This window comes from Lycorma delicatula, chromosome 1 (assembly GCF_047948215.1).
Source record: "Lycorma delicatula isolate Av1 chromosome 1, ASM4794821v1, whole genome shotgun sequence".
Lineage (NCBI taxonomy): Eukaryota > Metazoa > Arthropoda > Insecta > Hemiptera > Fulgoridae > Lycorma > Lycorma delicatula.
Window position 1 is genome coordinate 146,097,570 of NC_134455.1, and position 17,907 is coordinate 146,115,476.

General features: G+C 36.5%; 1 protein-coding gene across 5 annotated transcripts in view; it reads right to left on the minus strand.

Annotated features, from left to right (window-relative positions):
• Positions 1-17,907, minus strand: part of LOC142323741 (fatty-acid amide hydrolase 2-like) — a 118,197-nt gene that overhangs the window by 24,364 nt on the left and 75,926 nt on the right. For all 5 annotated transcript variants that reach the window (XM_075363935.1, XM_075363925.1, XM_075363916.1 and 2 more), the window contains exons 6-7: positions 10,537-10,694; positions 5,173-5,316 (exon numbers count right to left, since the gene is read on the minus strand). In XM_075363935.1, coding sequence (XP_075220050.1) covers positions 5,173-5,316; positions 10,537-10,694 — 302 coding nt within the window. The remainder of the gene's footprint in view (positions 1-5,172; positions 5,317-10,536; positions 10,695-17,907) is intronic.

Here is a 17,907-nt window from a genome sequence, read left to right on the forward strand (position 1 = left end):
CATTATAAATATTTAGTTTGTTCATTTGCTGATACATCATATCTATCACACACACACACATGCACACACACACACACATTTTACTGTAAGTATAGAGGAGAGTACAATTTCTGGAAAGGAATTTGTCACAACTTAAGGTAAATTACCTACATCCCAGTAACATAGATGAATATTTTCTCTAATGAGTTAACCAGAGAAAGCTGGTTTGACAGTGAGGCCAAGTATGTGTAGAGACTAACAAATATAAATCAATCTTTTTTATAATAAAAAAAAGTTGTGTCTAGCTAAGCGATCGAATATTCAAAAATATAGTCCAAATTGCATTTTACTTTATATAGTAAAATTGTTATTAGAGAATTGTGAGTGGTAGTATATGAGGTTTATATTTTTAATATGCATTTATATGTATGTGTATATAAAGGAGGCTTAAGAAGGGAGTACAAAATCATGAATGTAATATGGATGAAATACTTTGCAGAGGCTTTTCTTTCAGATAATGAAATTAATTCAAGTGCAAGAGGAACTCGGTTACTTACAGAGATATTTAGCATTGTATGTGACGAAGTAATTAACTGTCTCACCATTAGGACAGGATTGCTTTTCAAATGAAAATCAATAGATCCTTGTATCACTAATTAGAATAGTGGTTAAAGAAGTGGTGAGAAGAAGAGCTTCTTAAATATTGAAATGCCTTTTTTTTGTCTTCAGTCATTTGACTGGTTTGATGCAGCTCTCCAAGATTCCCTATCTAGTGCTAGTCGTTTCATTTCAGTATACCCTCACATCCTACATCCCTAACAATTTGTTTTACATATTCCAAACGTGGCCTGCCTACACAATTTTTCCTTTCTACCTGTCCTTCCAATATTAAAGCGACTATTCCAGGATGCCTTAGTATGTGGCCTATAAGTCTGTCTATTCTTTTAACTATATTTTTCCAAATGCTTCTTTCTTCATCTATTTGCCGCAATACCTCTTCACTTGTCACTTTATCCACCCATCTGATTTTTAACATTCTCCTATAGCACCACATTTCAAAAGCTTCTAATCTTTTCTTCTCAGATACTCCGATTGTCCAAGTTTCACTTCCATATAAAGCGACACTCCAAACATACACTTTCAAAAATATTTTCCTGACATTTAAATTAATTTTTAATGTAAACAAATTATATTTCTTACTGAAGGCTCGTTTAGCTTGTGCTATTCGGCATTTTGTATCGCTCCTGCTTTGTCCGTCTTTAGTAATTCTACTTCCCAAATAACAAAATTCTTCTACCTCCATAATCTTTTCTCCTCCTATTTTCACATTCAGTGGTCCATCTTTGTTATTTCTACTACATTTCATTACTTTTGTTTGTTCTTGTTTATTTTCATGCGATAGTTCTTGCGTAGGACTTCATCTATGCCGTTCATTGTTTCTTCTAAATCCTTTTTACTCTCGGCTAGAATTACTATATCATCAGCAAATCGTAGCATCTTTATCTTTTCACCTTGTACTGTTACTCCGAATCTAAATTGTTCTTTAACATCATTAACTGCTAGTTCCATGTAAAGATTAAAAAGTAACGGAGATAGGGATCATCCTTGTCAACTCCCTTTCTTATTACGGCTTCTTTCTTATGTTCTTCAATTATTATTGTTGCTGTTTGGTTCCTGTACATGTTAGCAATTGTTCTTCTATCTCTGTATTTGAACCCTAATTTTTTTAAAATGCTGAATATTTTATTCCAGTCTACGTTATCAAATGCCTTTTCTAGGTCTATAAACGCCAAGTATGTTGGTTTGTTTTTCTTTAATCTTCCTTCTACTATTAATCTGAGGCCTAAAATTGTTTCCCTTGTCCCTATACTTTTTCTGAAACCAAATTGGTCTTCTCCTAACACTTCTTCCACTCTCCTCTCAATTCTTCTGTATAGAATTCTAGTTAAGATTTTTGATGCATGACTAGTTAAACTAATTGTTCTGTATTCTTCACATTTATCTGCCCCTGCTTTCTTTGGTATCACGACTATAACACTTTTTTTGAAGTCTGACGGAAATTCCCCTTTTTCATAAATATTACACACCAGTTTGTATAATCTATCAATCGCTTCCTCACCTGCACTGTGCAGTAATTCTACAGGTATTCCGTCTATTCCAGGAGCCTTTCTGCCATTTAAATCTTTTGATGCTCTCTTAAATTCAGATCTCAGTATTGTTTCTCCCATTTCATCCTCCTCAACTTCCTCTTCTTCCTCTATAACACCATTTTCTAATTCATTTCCTTCGTATAACTCTTCAATATATTCCACCCATGTATCGACTTTACCTTTCGTATTATATATTGGTGTACCATCTTTGTTTAACACATTATTAGATTTTAATTTATGTACCCTAAAATTTTCCTTAACTTTCCTGTATGCCCCGTCTATTTTACCAATGTTCATTTCTCTTTCCACTTCTGAACACTTTTCTTTAATCCACTCTTCTTTCGCCAGTTTTCACTTTCTGTTTATAGCATTTCTTAATTGCCGATAGTTCCTTTTACTTTCTTCACACTAGCATTCTTATATTTTCTACGTTCATCCATCAGCTGCAATATATCGTCTGAAACCCAAGGTTTTCTACCAGTTCTCTTTATTCCGCCTAAGTTTGCTTCTGCTGATTTAAGAATTTTAACATTCTCCCATTCTTCTTCTACATTTTCTACCATATCTTTTTTATACTCAGACCTCTTGTGATGTCCTCCTCAAAAATCTTCTTTACCTCCTCTTCCTCAAGCTTCTCTAAATTCCACCGATTCATCTGACACCTTTTCTTCAGGTTTTTAAACCCCAATCTACATTTCATTATCACAAAATTATGGTCGCTATCAATGTCTGCTCCAGGGTAAGTCTTGCAGTCAAAGAGTTGATTTCTAAATCTTTGCTTAACCATGATATAATCTATCTGATACCTTGCAGTATCGACTGGCTTTTAAGAAGTGTATATTCTTCTATTATGATTTTTAAATTGGTTGTTGGCAATTACTAAATTATACTTCGTGCAAAACTCTATAAGTCGGTCCCCTCTTTCATTCCTTTTGCCCAGCCCGTATTCACCCACTATATTTCCTTCCTTGCATTCCAATCTCCAACTATTATTAAATTTTCATCTCCTTTTACGTGTTTAATTGCTTCATCAATCTCTTTGTATACACACTCTACCTCATCATCATCATGGGCGCTGGTAGGCATATAGACGTTAACAATCGTTAACGTCTAATGTAATCGGTTTAGGTTTTGATTTTATCCTTATTACAATGATTCTATCGCTATGCGTTTTGAAACACTCTACTCTCTTTCCTATCTTCTTGTTCATTATGAAACCTACTCCTGCCTGCCCATTATTTGAAGCTGAGTTAATTATTCTAAAATCACCTGACCAAAAGTCGCCTTCCTCTTTCCACCGTACCTCACGAATTCCTACTACATCCACATTTATCCTATCCATTTCCCTTTTTAAATTTTCTGGCCTACCAACCTTTTTTAAACTTCTAACATTCCACGCTCCGACTCGTAGAATGTTATTTTTTAATTTTCTGGTGACCCCTTCCTTAGTAGTCCCCACCCGGAGATCCGAACGGGGAACTAGTTTACCTCCGGAATATTTTACCAAGGAAGGCGCCTCCATCATTGCTATATGAAAATGCAGAGAGCCACATTTTCTTGGAAAAAAAAGCAGCTGTAGTTTTCCATTGCTTTTAGGTACGCAGTTCTCAGAGGACTGAGTGATGTTGATATGGCCGTTTAAGTCATTCTGACTCACGCCCCTAACAACTACTGAAAGAGCTGCTGCCCTCTTTCAGAAATGCTTTTAAAATGCTTTAAATTTTAAATGCTTTTAAAAGACGATTAAATTCCTTCATAATTGACTTGACTAGAGTACATCTTATTTTCAGATAATGAATTTTACTTTTGTCTAAGGTGACCTTCTCTCCTAGTTTACCTTCAGAAACTAAAGTTTAGAGCACCGAGTGTTGTGGTGCTGTTATTTGAATTGACTTTTGGAAGATATATATTTTTTTATGATGTATTTGAATAGAGGGGTGTATGAGATTTAAATTAATATAACATGGAAATTAATACAACAAAAAATATTAGGATGCTATCGACATTTCCACGTGCAAGCCATTTAGGATAAATTGATTTCTAAACAAAATGTTGTATGTCAAACATATTTAAAATCTAAATACAAAGTATTACAGTTCATAATTATTAATGTACATATAGCCAAGAAATCACCTTTAAATGTCCTTCAATATTTTTATGTAGATAATATATTAAGGAGTTCAAACTATTGTACTGACTTCAAACTGAATTTAGATCTAAACAGATCCAGCTGAAGAGTTATACAGAATCTTAATACATTCAAAGTGTTGACACGTATTTAATAACAGATACCAATATTAATGAAGTACATAGACAAGTTCATTGTGACATCTAATTCAGTAATTCTATTACAATCTTGTGAGAATGTTGCGTCCCAATTTGTAGTTATAATTCATTGTTTATTGCTTTTTTATAAATGAAATAACATTGTATTTATTAAAATTCTGTTCTGAGTGATAAGATGGACCACAACAACCAACCCATCTGTATCATTTTTTCTTCATCATGATTAGTATTTTTAACTCCATCCAACAGTTTTAAATTATCTGCATCCATCAAAATACTAGAAAATATTTATATTGTCATTGGGAAATAAAACAAAAAGTAAAGATCTGAGATTTTACTCTTATCACACATATAACCGAACTAAGTGCCTGAAAAAAACTATCATATAACAAATCTAGTTTATTTCAACTAAATAAAAATGAAAAAGTCAGCAAGATCATCAGACAAGTTAAAGTGAAACAATTTATATTGTAAAATACAATGATTGACCTTATTTTACAAAATGTCTGTGCACTTGCATTAAATCTGAAGAACACTTTCCAAATAATATTATATTGTTGGGACTCTGAAGTAGGTATCACATTACAGTTACACCAGAAGTTATAATTTGTTTCACTGTGTGGATTTTATCCAGGTAATTATCCTTAATTAGTTAACTTGTATAACTTTCTTGACTGAATCTTAAGCAGGTATCATAGATAATGGCAGGGAAAGTATTAGAATAATAAATTAATTATTAATTTTGTAACATACATACATTTTTTGCAGGACATCCATGCGTTGTTTTAAAATGTTCAACGGCTTTGTGAATAGTTTTCTTAATTTCCTGATCTACTGGAATGGTTACAAGTGATGGTCCTGCTTCATACATGTAATAGATCTTGAGGTTCTTCAAATTTACCTAAAATTTAATGTATTCATCACATTTAGTATGCATTTTTTTCAATTAAATACAACATTTATATATATATATATACGGTAAACATATATATTATTCAGCGCATTTTAGTGGTTAATAAAAAATGAAAAAAGCAATTTAGCGTACGTTGATGACCTTGAATGAACACGACGGCGCGATGTAACGACAGAGGGATCGTCAGTTCAGCAATGGCTCCGTGCAGGAGAAAGCAATGTGCGTACTATAGTTTCATGAAAGCGGATCTGTTATTACTGTTCGCATACGTTTTCGTTAGATAGCCGTGATCCTCCTAATAGAGACTTTATTAAACGTTAGTATCAAGGTTACAGGAAGTGTAGTACACAGAAAAGGTACTGGCAGACCTGTCTCCAGGAAAGTTGTGTTTCGAGTAAGAAAAATCTTTCAGAGACTCCCGGATAAATCGACGCGTCCTGCGAGTTTAGAACTGGAAATACCGCAATCGACAATCGTAAAGATTCTATATAACCGCCTAAAATTTCATAGTTATAAAATTCAGTCGGTGCATGCAATTGAAGATGAATAAAACCACGCAGTTACAATTATGTCGTGAACATTTTTGATAAAGTGAACGAATAAAATGCGTTTTTAGAAAAAGTAATCATCCTGATGAAGTTACGTTCCATTCTGGTCATGTTAACCGTCATAATTGTCGGATTTGGGGTAGCGAGAACCCTCATTCTCGTTAGACTTAATAGCCCGAATTAACGTTTGGTGTGGAGTAACTGCTTATGAAATGATTGGACCATTCTTCTTCGTCGAGCTAACGGATATTAGCATTAGTTATCTAGACATGTTACAGGAGTATGCAGTACCGCAAATTGAACACCGGTAACTCAACGTTAATTTAAATGGCGCGCCACCACACTGGCTACATGTTAGAACTATTTACATGAACAATATTCTCAAAGTTGGATTAACCGTGATGAACCAATTCACTGGCCATCTCGATTTCGTGACATTACCCCACTCGATTTCTTTCTTTAGACATTTGTCATAGATAGGGTGTACGCAACGCAGGTTGTCAACATTAATGAACTAAAAAAAAATCGAATGTGTAACTAATGGAATCACTCCAGACATTCTAAGTGTAACGTGAAATTGGATATTGTCTAGAGATTTTACGAGCCACAATAGATGCTAATGGAACTTGTTTGAAGATAATAAATGTTGTAAATAAAACTATTTGAAATGCCCGTAGAAGTATGAAAATGGAAATACTGCATCAACAACCTATCAGAGCGCAGCATTCCCACCACACTCCAAAGGTCCTTCCCCCTTTCACCTCCCTTTTCCTGGATACGCCTCTTCTCCCCGACCCCTATGCCAATCATTTCCTTCCAACTTCACGTCCTTGACCAATCAGAGTCCATTTTTTCTGTTCTTTCACTGGCGTCGGCCCTCCGCCATCTTGGATTCATCACCATCTTGAAAATTCCAATTTTTCCTATGGAAAATTCCCTTTACTCTCAGGGAGATGCCAACCTAATTATTCTTTTTATACAATAAATATTAATTCGAATATTTCAAAGTAAGGTCAGCTGTTGTTTTCGTCTATAAAGTTGACTTCACCGGTCAGTGGGAAATTAAATAAACAAATAATAAATAAATAATTATATAGGCTAATTTAAAAACAAAATTAAATAAGTAACTATATTTTTGTGTGTGTGCGCGCACGCATTAATAAATGCTTTATTTAATCAATCATGATGCGTATTTTTTTAGAGTTGACGTTGAAATGATGACGGGTACGGTTACGGCCGAAATATTTATACCTGACAGCCACATACTTCATATCATCACTTCCCACAAAACAGCCATACACAGCTCGTGGAATGAAATAAAAATATTTTTCACATTTCATGTTCTAAGAAGTAATTGACTCCGGTCATGTGCCACTAATTAACATACATCTTTATGTAGATAGATATATGTGATATGATACATAAAGCTCTTCTTTATATTTGACACAGCATCATCGGTGAGATTGGTTAGATTTTTCCAGTCGAAAAGCCGTCGTACGATCGTAATCTACAGCGTTTCCACACGCTTTAAGTATCAGCGTGGACGTCAATCGTTTCAATACGGTTAGAGTAATTTTCAATTATAAAGTAACTTACGATGAGATTCACAATTGACTGCAATAATATCTTGACGGATTAAAGATAGATATTCTAGAAGGATTGTGTTGTCGTAGTTGTGTCGGTGGTAGGGGATAATTTTAAAACTAATTGTGTAGTCTTATTGTTGGTGGGAGAGCACAATTTATAATAATAATGGCAAAAGAATAGTCCGTTATTTGAAGTGATGCAGTGGAAGTGGCTTGGGTGGTGTCTTTCTTACCGACTGGTCCGACCGCAAAGCTAACCCATCTATAGAATATTATTTTCAGACTTTTTTCGTACACGCTAATCGATAACAATCAGTAACACCCTAATCGAGCTTAATCGACTTGGTCGTGATGGTCAAGTGTGATATCCGTACATTTTTGAAGAAAAAATAGAAAAAACTCTAGACAAATAGAGTCGAGACAACGAATTTTGAACGATTGCAAAGAAGTTTTGTTTTTGAACCATAAGTTATAAAATATGAATTTGTAATGATGATCATGATTTGTTTGACAAAAAAAAGACTTTTACCGAATTGATAAATGGTTTGAGATGGATCACTCCGCACTTGTGCAAACACTTTTATGATGCTTGTCACCCACTCTATTCTATATATTAGAGGAAGGTTACCGCGCTCTCGATTGTGAAAAATTGGATTATTACGAACTCGGGTTACCCAAGTACTTGTGCTTACGCGAAGTGATTATCGATATTCAGAAAGCTTTCCTACTACGCCAGAGCCTCGTCGCTATCTTCTTTGATATCAGGAAGGGGTTCAACACAACCTGGCGACGTGGTATTCTAAACACCCTCAAAGAATGGGGAGTCAAGGAATATGCTTGCTTTTATTAGCGGTTTCTTGAATGGCCGAACTTTCCGTGTTCGTGTTGGAGATTCTCTCTCGGATAGCGTCGACTTGGAGAATGGAGTACTTCAAGGAACCGTATTAAGTGCCACCTTGCTGTCAAATTTTTAGATTTATTTTTTGATAGCCGCCTTACATGGGTCAAATATATCAAAGAATTAAAAACGAGGTGTTCCAAATTTTTAGATATGCTGTGAATCCTTAGCAGTACCAATTGGGGTGCCGATCGGTCGTGTATGTTGGGGTTTAGTATTCCTTAGTTCGTTCCTGTTTGGATTATGGTTGTGTTGCCTACTTTTCAGCGCGTAATACCTTGCTTAAAATGCTACATGCTGTACATCATGCTTTCCTTAGGCTTGCTGCAGGTGCCTTTAGATCAAGCCCTGTCGTAAGCATCCTTGTTGACTGCGATGAGCCGTCATTTTGGGATAGATGAAACCAGGTACTAGCATCTTATTTTATCCGCCTTAAGGAACAGCCAAATCACCCGTCTTTTGGCGCAGTTCTTGGAAATACATATTTCCGAAGATAAGAGGACCGTCCACGTTATACTGCACCTGTAGGTATTCGTATCCGACGTTTACTGCACCTTATAAATGTTGACGCATCTTATATTTTCCTATTATCCGTGTTCATACTCTCCGTGGACAACCAACTTTATGCATTTTATGTTTGACCTCATGAAATACAATAAAGAATCAACACCACCTATTTTCTTTCAGCAAATGTTTCACCATATTCTCTCCAAGATAATCTCGGACGCAGTGGCTTATACAGATATATCAGAACAAAACGATACCGTAGGATGCGCATTTATTGTTAATGTCTGAACCTATATGTTTGGTCTAGCTGGTATTACGAGTGTCTTTACTGCTGAACTATACGCTTTAAGTAAGGCTTTGAATATCATTGACCCTAAGTACCACCATATCCTTATTTGTAGCAACACGTGTAGTGCTCTCCAAGCCTTAGAAAAGTTTTATTTCAGGTATCCCATCGTCACAGAGATCTAAAATGCAATCATAGAGTTGAACCATCGCAATACACAAGTGAGTTTCTGCTGGATCCCTAGCACGTGGTGATTCCCGGTAATGAACATGCCGATTCCGCTGCTAAAGACGCATGTAGTCAACCATCCTTCACTACCCGTGTTACTACATCCAACTTTATTAACTGTGTAAAGCTCACTCATTGCGCAAAGTGGCAAGATGACTGATTGGCTACAGCAGATACCAAGCCGCTAGTTGAACTAAAAAGTAAATTAAGCAATTTTTTTTATGTTGATTGAATTATATTTTAGAGTATTTTTTTTTTAGTTAAATTAGTTTTATACATATATATATATATATATATATATATAAATGGCTTCGACAGTTCGTATTCCATAACCTTGTGGTGGCCCTGAAAAGAACCGCTTTTTTCGTTAGCTCTGAGAAAAGCTGGTCTCCGGCGAGGTTGGGGAGTTATGGCTCGTCCATTGAAGTCCGACTGGGCTTTCCCTCAGCGGCAGTTGGGTCCCCACTACAGCGTAGCAGTGGTGGCCCCCAGAGCCCCGCAGTGTCGGTCGTCCATCGCTGGCGCGGCCGAGGCAGTTCTCCCCGAGCAATCCCACACTGGGCCGGCTCCTGCGGCTGAGTCCGCCGGTCAGGGAGATTGAAGCCCGGCAAGCTGGAGCTGGAGCGGGAAGGTAGCGTCCGCATCCAGCGACTTCCTCGGTGGGCCGGCCAGGCCTGCTGCTCCGGCGAGGACGTTGGCATCCGCTGGGAGGTTCCACGTTGAGCCGGCCAGGAACTTCTTCTGTCTTCTTCCATCTTCTTCTTGTTCTTCTTGGTCTTCGCCAGGTGGTGGTCGACGATTGCCAGTGGTCGACGAGAGTGAATTGCCATTTCACTCTCGTGTACGCTGTTTTAGCCTGAGAGTGGTGGGGCTGCAGCGCCGCTATGATGGTAGAAGTGCGCGGTGAGAGTGATGCTTGTGTGAGTGCGTCCGTATACTGTGCACTTGCTCACATCGTTGCTACCGCCCGCCGATATTAAATTAGACATATATGTGGTAACTATATATAACTATATATATTAATATTTTGCAATATTAATATATAAATATTTATATATATATATATATTAATATTGCAAAATCTTTCTGTAAAGTTTTTATAAAATGTGATTATTATGTAAACAAGTGTTACAATAAATGTTCATAAATTATTACCTTTTCATCTAACTTAAGCGCCTCAGCATTCTTTCCTGCTATAGTTTTTAATAATAATTTAAGATCTTCTGCATAACGTGTCATTGGACCGACGCAAAGGAAATTTTCAAAATCGTCATTTGCTGCATAAGGATAGTGACCTCCAAGACCGATGTAACCTTAAACCACAAAAAGGAGTTAAATATGAGTAATTAAGCAAATGGTATACTCGTATGTATGTATAATGTTTTATTTAATATCGCCTATGGCTACAGTCCGACTAATGAAAGAAGGAACCTGAGCTTGATCTGTTATAACTGTGACCGATTAGTATACGGTTTTGAACGACAAATACGCTGTTAATACTTAAATAGATTATTCTTAAGTCGTAAATATGTTAAATGTTAAAAATAGGACTTTTAGCTTTACGTTTCCGCAATTTCAGAATTTTTGGATATCTTAGTGTTTTAAGAAAATGATATCTTAATACAGGCATCATGCCTAAATAATAATAATAACAATAACAAATATTACTGATTATTGAAATCGAGATAAACTAATAGTATTTAAAAAATTAACGTACAATTTTCGAAGGGCGTGCTCATGAAGAGGAAAGAAATTAATTTTTATTCTACATAAATTTCAGTTGAATAATAAACAGCAATGTCGGTAATAACCTTTAGAAGGTGGAAGAATGAATACTTGGACTATAGAAGACTAATGCGAAAAGTTCGAAACGTAATAGCTTATCTAATAATATTTCATTAAGTAGCTTATGAAAATATTAAGACTTACGGATAATAATATTGGCATATATTTTATATTGTCAAAAACGAAAACAAGTAATTAAGTAGTTTATATTGTCAGTAATAACAGAAATATTTTTTTTTGTGTTAATTTCTGAAATAATTCGTTAATAACAAGCATAATAACTAACTTTTTTTATTGTAATATCTATTTTATTATTTTTTATGGTCGTTGACTTTCAAGGTCATTAGCCCTCGTCACATTGTTTAAAAATAGAATAAAATCATCAGCAGGATCATCAAAATTAAGGGTGTATAGAGCCCTTATATTTTAATAAAACACAAAAATAATAGTTACATGAAAATATGTTAACAAAAAATACATATGTAACACTTACAGGGTGTAAAGTGCCCTGACATTTACGTAAAACACAGACATAAAACTAAAACATTAAACACACAGTAAAATAAAATACACAAAAATGTTGGATAGTACCATGTAAATTTGAGAACTCTATGATCGGGTATAAAGTGTCTTCAGATAGAGAATTCTCAGTCAAACATAATGTACTGACTTCGTCGAAGGATTACTATAAATGCGCTAATAATCCGCTGGAATGTAGGTAAGCAACTATTTTTTCTTCTTTGCCATTTTCTAAATCAGCAATATTATTTCTTAATCCGTACCTCTTTCTGAGGTTTTCGTATATTGCACCCTCTTCCAGTAGATGCTTAACAGTAAATGGCTTATCACATATAGTGCACATTAATCTTTCTTCGCCGATTTGCAAATATGAATCGATTTTTAACGTCTGCCGCTCGAATAGGAATCATGTCCAAATTCTCACAAACTTTTGTCATTCTGGCGACTTCATCTGCGCTTTCATTTCCTCAGATAACATCGTACCCGGGAGTCCATACAAATACATACCGCTATATATATTCGGTTTAATACATTTAAAATGAAGAGGATGTTTGCGATAAGAGCATCTTCAATATTCTTGCTCTGAATAGCAGTTAGTGTGCTTAAAGAGTTGGAGCATATAAGCACTCTTTCTTCGTAGTAATGTTCTGCGTAGTGAAGAGCTTGCTGCATAGCAATGAGCTCTGCCGTGTAAACACTTGCCATAGCTGGTAATTCCCACGAATAAGCTTCACCTTTTATCAGTGGCAGTTCGTGTGTAGGTACTGTGGAACTGCAGCACCCCCTATTTCCGCTTGATATTATCGATAACATTTAATATAATAAGTCCTTTTTTTCTGTAATTATTTCTTTACACTTGTACAATATGTAATCCTTAAGCTTTATGTCAATAGCCATCTCGCAATTTACGAAGAAGATACAAAAATCTTTGTATAGAACTGTGCGCTTCACAGTACTAGCAGCATGGTGTTCGACCGTTGTGCGCATGCACACATAGGAAGCTGCACGCGAGGCTGCGAGGGAGAGAGAGCACTGTTGCTTTCGCAGTGCCGACTCTGGCGTGCTGGTGGAAGGTAGTTTTTTTTTACTCCGTGTGTGAATGGAACGTTCCTTATTCGTTCCCTTTTCCAGTTTAGTCGGTGGAAGAAATATGAAAGCGGTTTAGTTGTTTTTTCAGTAGTGATAAAATTGCCAAATCTGTCCAAAAACACGCTGGAACGGCGAAAGAGAAGGTAATTAGTAAAAACTAATTATGTATTTTTTCTGTGTACATAGAAATTTAAATTAAGCGCCATTGGACTACAGTGTTTTTAATCGGACGATTTATTAAGTTATTATCTAATAATACTAAAAAATATTATCTGTATTGACATTTTATTTATTCGGTTAAACCGAATACCGTTCTTTAAATATAATGTGCTTAAAAACCGTGTACCGTATTCTTGAATGTGATAAAGTGAAGAATTGGATTATTATCCTGCTTTCAGCAGGGTTCTGTTTCTACAGAAGTGTACACAGAAAGTTTTCTCTGGTGAACATTTTAACTCGTTATTCTTTGCAACTTTGTAGAGGGCGTTTATCTTTCGTTGCTATTTATACTTCAGCATAACTGTATTATTACTAGCATATACGATTGCAGATCATCGACGTAGATGCTTTTGCCGATTTCACTTACTCCTGGAATGGCTAATATCTGTTTATTGATGGCGGTCGTAAACAAGATACCACTCAACGACGCGCCTTGTAGTATTCCATTTTTAAATCGTTTTTCTGACAAGTATTCATTATAAATCCGTACTTGAAAAGTACGTTCGTTAATGTAGTTGCCAAGTAATTGCCTGTGATGTGTTTTGAAATATTATAATTAAAATGATGACATTTTCATTTATATTTAGTTGCCAAGTAATACGAAGCTGGTGTAGCTGAACGGTTTAAGTTTCCAAGTAATATCGCTTCTCGGCCTCTTGGCTAAGATCAAAGTGTAGTTGCCAAGTAAAACCGGTAAATTGTTACAAATGCCCGCCCCATTCATGTAGTTGAAGCTTTACTCCATGACGCCAAGTCACATCAAAAACCTCCTGTAGATCAAAGAAGACTCCGCGCATTGATACTCCCTAGTGATGATACTGCTGTATATGGTATTTTATAATTGATCATTTGGCCAGTAGTTGAATGGTACGGTCGAAATCCTGTTTGATGCGAGGATAAAAACCTTCTCTTTCTGAAATCCAAACTAATCGATTATTTATCATTTATTCAAAAGTTATCCCCATAACACACGTCAAGGAAATAGGACGGTAACTATTGGGATCGGTCAGATGTTTATCTTTTTTTTCTAGAATTGGAACAATATATCCTTTTTTCCAGTGTCGCGGGTTTATTTTATCCCGCCATATCTGATCATATAATTCTAACGACCTGTTTTGCAGCAGTGTTTAGCTGTCTGATCATGACATAATATATTTCGTCTGGGCCTAATGCAATATTGCTTGTTTTCTCCAAAAATTTCACAAGTTCGTCTATTTTGAAAGGTACATTGTATGAGAAATTAATTTTGGTTCCAAAATTTTAGTGGTCTTAAATTTTTTTCATTTTTAAAGCACTTGTCATAATTAGTTTTACTGACTTCTTCGAAATGATTGGTTAATATTTCAGTAATTTAATTTGTAGTATCTATTAGATCATATTCACATTGAAAGCAAGATACGGGGGGTAAAGTTTGTAGCCGACAGTTAGGATCGTAGGATTGTACCCATAAACAGCCAGGATCGTTTTTTTTTTTACATACGCCCTATGTTTTTTAAAGGCAATTAAATTTTCCGATGTTAAGATTTTTTTGAAAGCGTTATACGTCTTTTTCTTCCTTTTTATCGCTTCACTAATTTCATCATTCCACCACAGAAGGGGTGGCTACTTAAATTTCACCAATGTTCTGGGAATATATCTTGATGCCGAATCAAATATAACATTGGTTATAGCGTCGACAACATTTTCAATAAATTCAGTTATTTCGAGAATTTCGCATCAGCAGTGAAGCTCATCCAACCTGCCTTATTAAGCAACCATCTTTTGGAGATGGGATATTTTTTCATTGAGACATCAGTGAAATTTGCACCGCAAAATGGTTAGTACCGTAAAGATCTTCTAAAACCTTGAAAAAATACTTCGCGCTATCGATACACTTTTAAATAATCCGTGTCTGGCATTAGAATAAGTTCTTGAGCCGTCGTTTAATACAACAAAGAATTTAAAAGGGATTTTTCCAACTCTCTTCTCCGGGAATCAATCTAATCCAAATAGGTTTGTGCACATTAAAGTCACCTATTAATAGTATAAGTGGGGGAAGCTGGGTAATTAAATTCATTATTTCATCCTTCTTTCAATCAAAATCCGGCAAGTATATGCTGCAGATCACTATCTGCAGCATATATCTGTGGACTATTCATTCCGATTGCGACCGCTTGCAGATTTGTATTTTTTCAACCGCTTCAGTGGTGACTGTCGTCGACGCTAATATGGCTACTCCACCTTTAACTCTTATATCTGGTGGTTGATCTCACCGGTAAATACTATACCTTCTTAAGTTGAAATTTACATCTCGGCGGAACTGTGTTTCCTGCTGCGTATACAAATTGGGTCCACATCATGAACTAAGCGTTGGAGTTCAAGGATGTTTGACAAACATCTACTGATGTTTCATTGAAGAACAAGTTGTTTATATTGGGCAATTGATTTCGGGGTTTGTCCTTCGGCCAACTCTTTTTTTCCTTTTCTATCCTCTTAACTATTTCATACCCTAAAATTATGTCATCTCCTGTGAAGCTCCCAGCTTCCGAGTCGGAGTCTAACGAAGCGGCGGACGAAGACGGTTAAGGCTTGGCGATCTGTGTAGACGCCGACTTAGAGGCGGGAACGAAGAGAACCACAACGAAGGGGGTCGCATCAGCCGCCGCCTCGGAAAGGAGTAAAACAGTCATCCCTTGTGTGATTTTAGAAGGTATCTGTGGTTTACGTAGTGAGATCACCTAAAAAGAATATGGCTTCAAAGACTTCTTAGGCTTAGAGGGTTCCGAAGAAATCATCTTTTTAGTAGTTCATTTGACAGACTATGTAGCTGAATCTGAACTTGAAATTTGTGTTCCTTTTTGTTCTACTCTGATGGGCTGTTTGCTTTCCACTCAAAACATTTTCTGGTGGTTGTAACTTGGATGGTCTCATAGCTTCCTTTTGAAAGAAAAATTTCATTTTATTGTCGATTATTCTTTAACATAGCAGCCAAAGTTTGAGCAAGGCTACTGAAGAGCTGATCTGCATCAATACTTGGTGTAGGAACAATGGCCTCTGCCTGCACATAAGTTGTTGTTGCTCGTGGTTTACGGCTGTTTTCAATTTTTTGGCTTCGAAATAGTTGACCTTCTGTAAGGTTTTCACTTTTTGAACCGCTATTTCTTAAACAGAACAGTTTCGTGATCGACATGGATACTTTTCTTTGCAGTTAACGCAGATGGGAGGATCTTTACATGGTTCCCCTTCGTGAATTTCTTCACCACATACACATATTTGAATTTTCTCACTTCAACCTCAATCTCTGCGTATCTAAATCGCTGGCACCTGAAGCACCACAAGGGTTGCGGCACGAAAACTCGCACATCCAGATGGTGTAAAAAAGGGCACGCACTTTCTCCAGCATGAAAGGTCTATCAACGGTGTGGCCATGAGGCAGAAGGTAGGCATCATTTCCTCTCATGGTCAGCCTTCGGCACTGAAGGCAGACCATGAGAACGTAGGTAGCAAAAGGTATTACTACCTACGTGGACAACGCCTTAACAATTTCTTGTTTTGAACATTTTAATAAATCACAACACTCTTTGATGTATTGAGAGTGCTGTGATAATCGACGCAGCAAACTCATTTATTTTGCTTAAAGCAAGAATCTTTTGTGACTGGTTGTCTCAACGCAGAGACCGTTGAAAGTCTTTCGTATTTCTTTTACTGGGCCACCAGTGCAACCGGTTATTTCACGAGCAATAAGTAAAGGAAATTACCATCTTCTTTCTTAATTATCAGATACTTAGGTCTGGGTGAAAAGTTTTGAAGACAGCTTTCTGCAGACTTTTCACCTCATGTCGAATTGATTCACCTCCTGACTCATGAATTTTTCCTTTCGCTTCCTGTGACACGGATGGTTTTTCACGAAGGTGTTTACGTGAACTCTCGGTCGCGATAGATTGTTCAAATTGCATGATGAAATTATTCTTTCTGTAGTAAGGCTAGGTGCAGAGATACACCCCCACTCCAGGGATACCAATGCTGGAGTTTGGCCCAGTATTCCGCTGGAAACTGAAACTGGCAGAGAGTGGTTGCATGCAATCATTGCAGTGATTCCAGGTCCTTACTCAATGAAGTTTTCAGGCATCGAAACACATGGGCACCTTACTACATGCTAGCCATCGGGGGGGGGGGGGGGGTAGCATGTGGACAATGAAGGGTCTTTGTTCAACCTGTTATCACATGATCACATGGACCCTGTTCGCTGCTAATAATCATCACCAACTCTAAAGATGATGTAAGTCCAATTCCATAATCATTTTCAATTATGCATGACCTGCAGGTGGCCGAAAAGTTCAATCCTTATAATGAAAATCTAGTAGTAGTGGAAATCTTACTTTTTTCTTTTTTCCTGTTTAGCCTCTGGGAATGTAGTTGGAAATCTGGTCAAAAGAAAGCTAACACTTCTGAGGAAAACACTTGGTACCCTGTGAGCCAGCTATATGCGTTGTACTTATGTATAACTGTTGCGGCCAGGACTTGGAACATGTTTGATATGTTCAGAGTATGGGGATTATCTACCTCAGGGCAGAAATTATTATTATTTATTATTATTAATTATTATTATTATTACTATTATTATTATTTTTTTTTTTTTGAGGTTTTTAGGGGCATCGACTACTTTGGTCATTAGCCCCGTCCCACTTCAAAAAAATTAAAAAAAGGTTCTAAATTTCATATTCTAATACAACTTTGAATACAATGTTTACCGTCTAGGCTTTCCTTTCGGCCACCTTTTCTTGCACCGTTTTTCCATTCTTGCAACGGCCTCAACTTCCGATGACAGTGTGTTTGAGGCCTCGGACATGGCATCTTCTTCTCTTTCTGATGCCAATGACGTTCGCCGGCTTACATCAGGTGATGAAAGCTTCATTGGTACTGTTAGCATCGTTG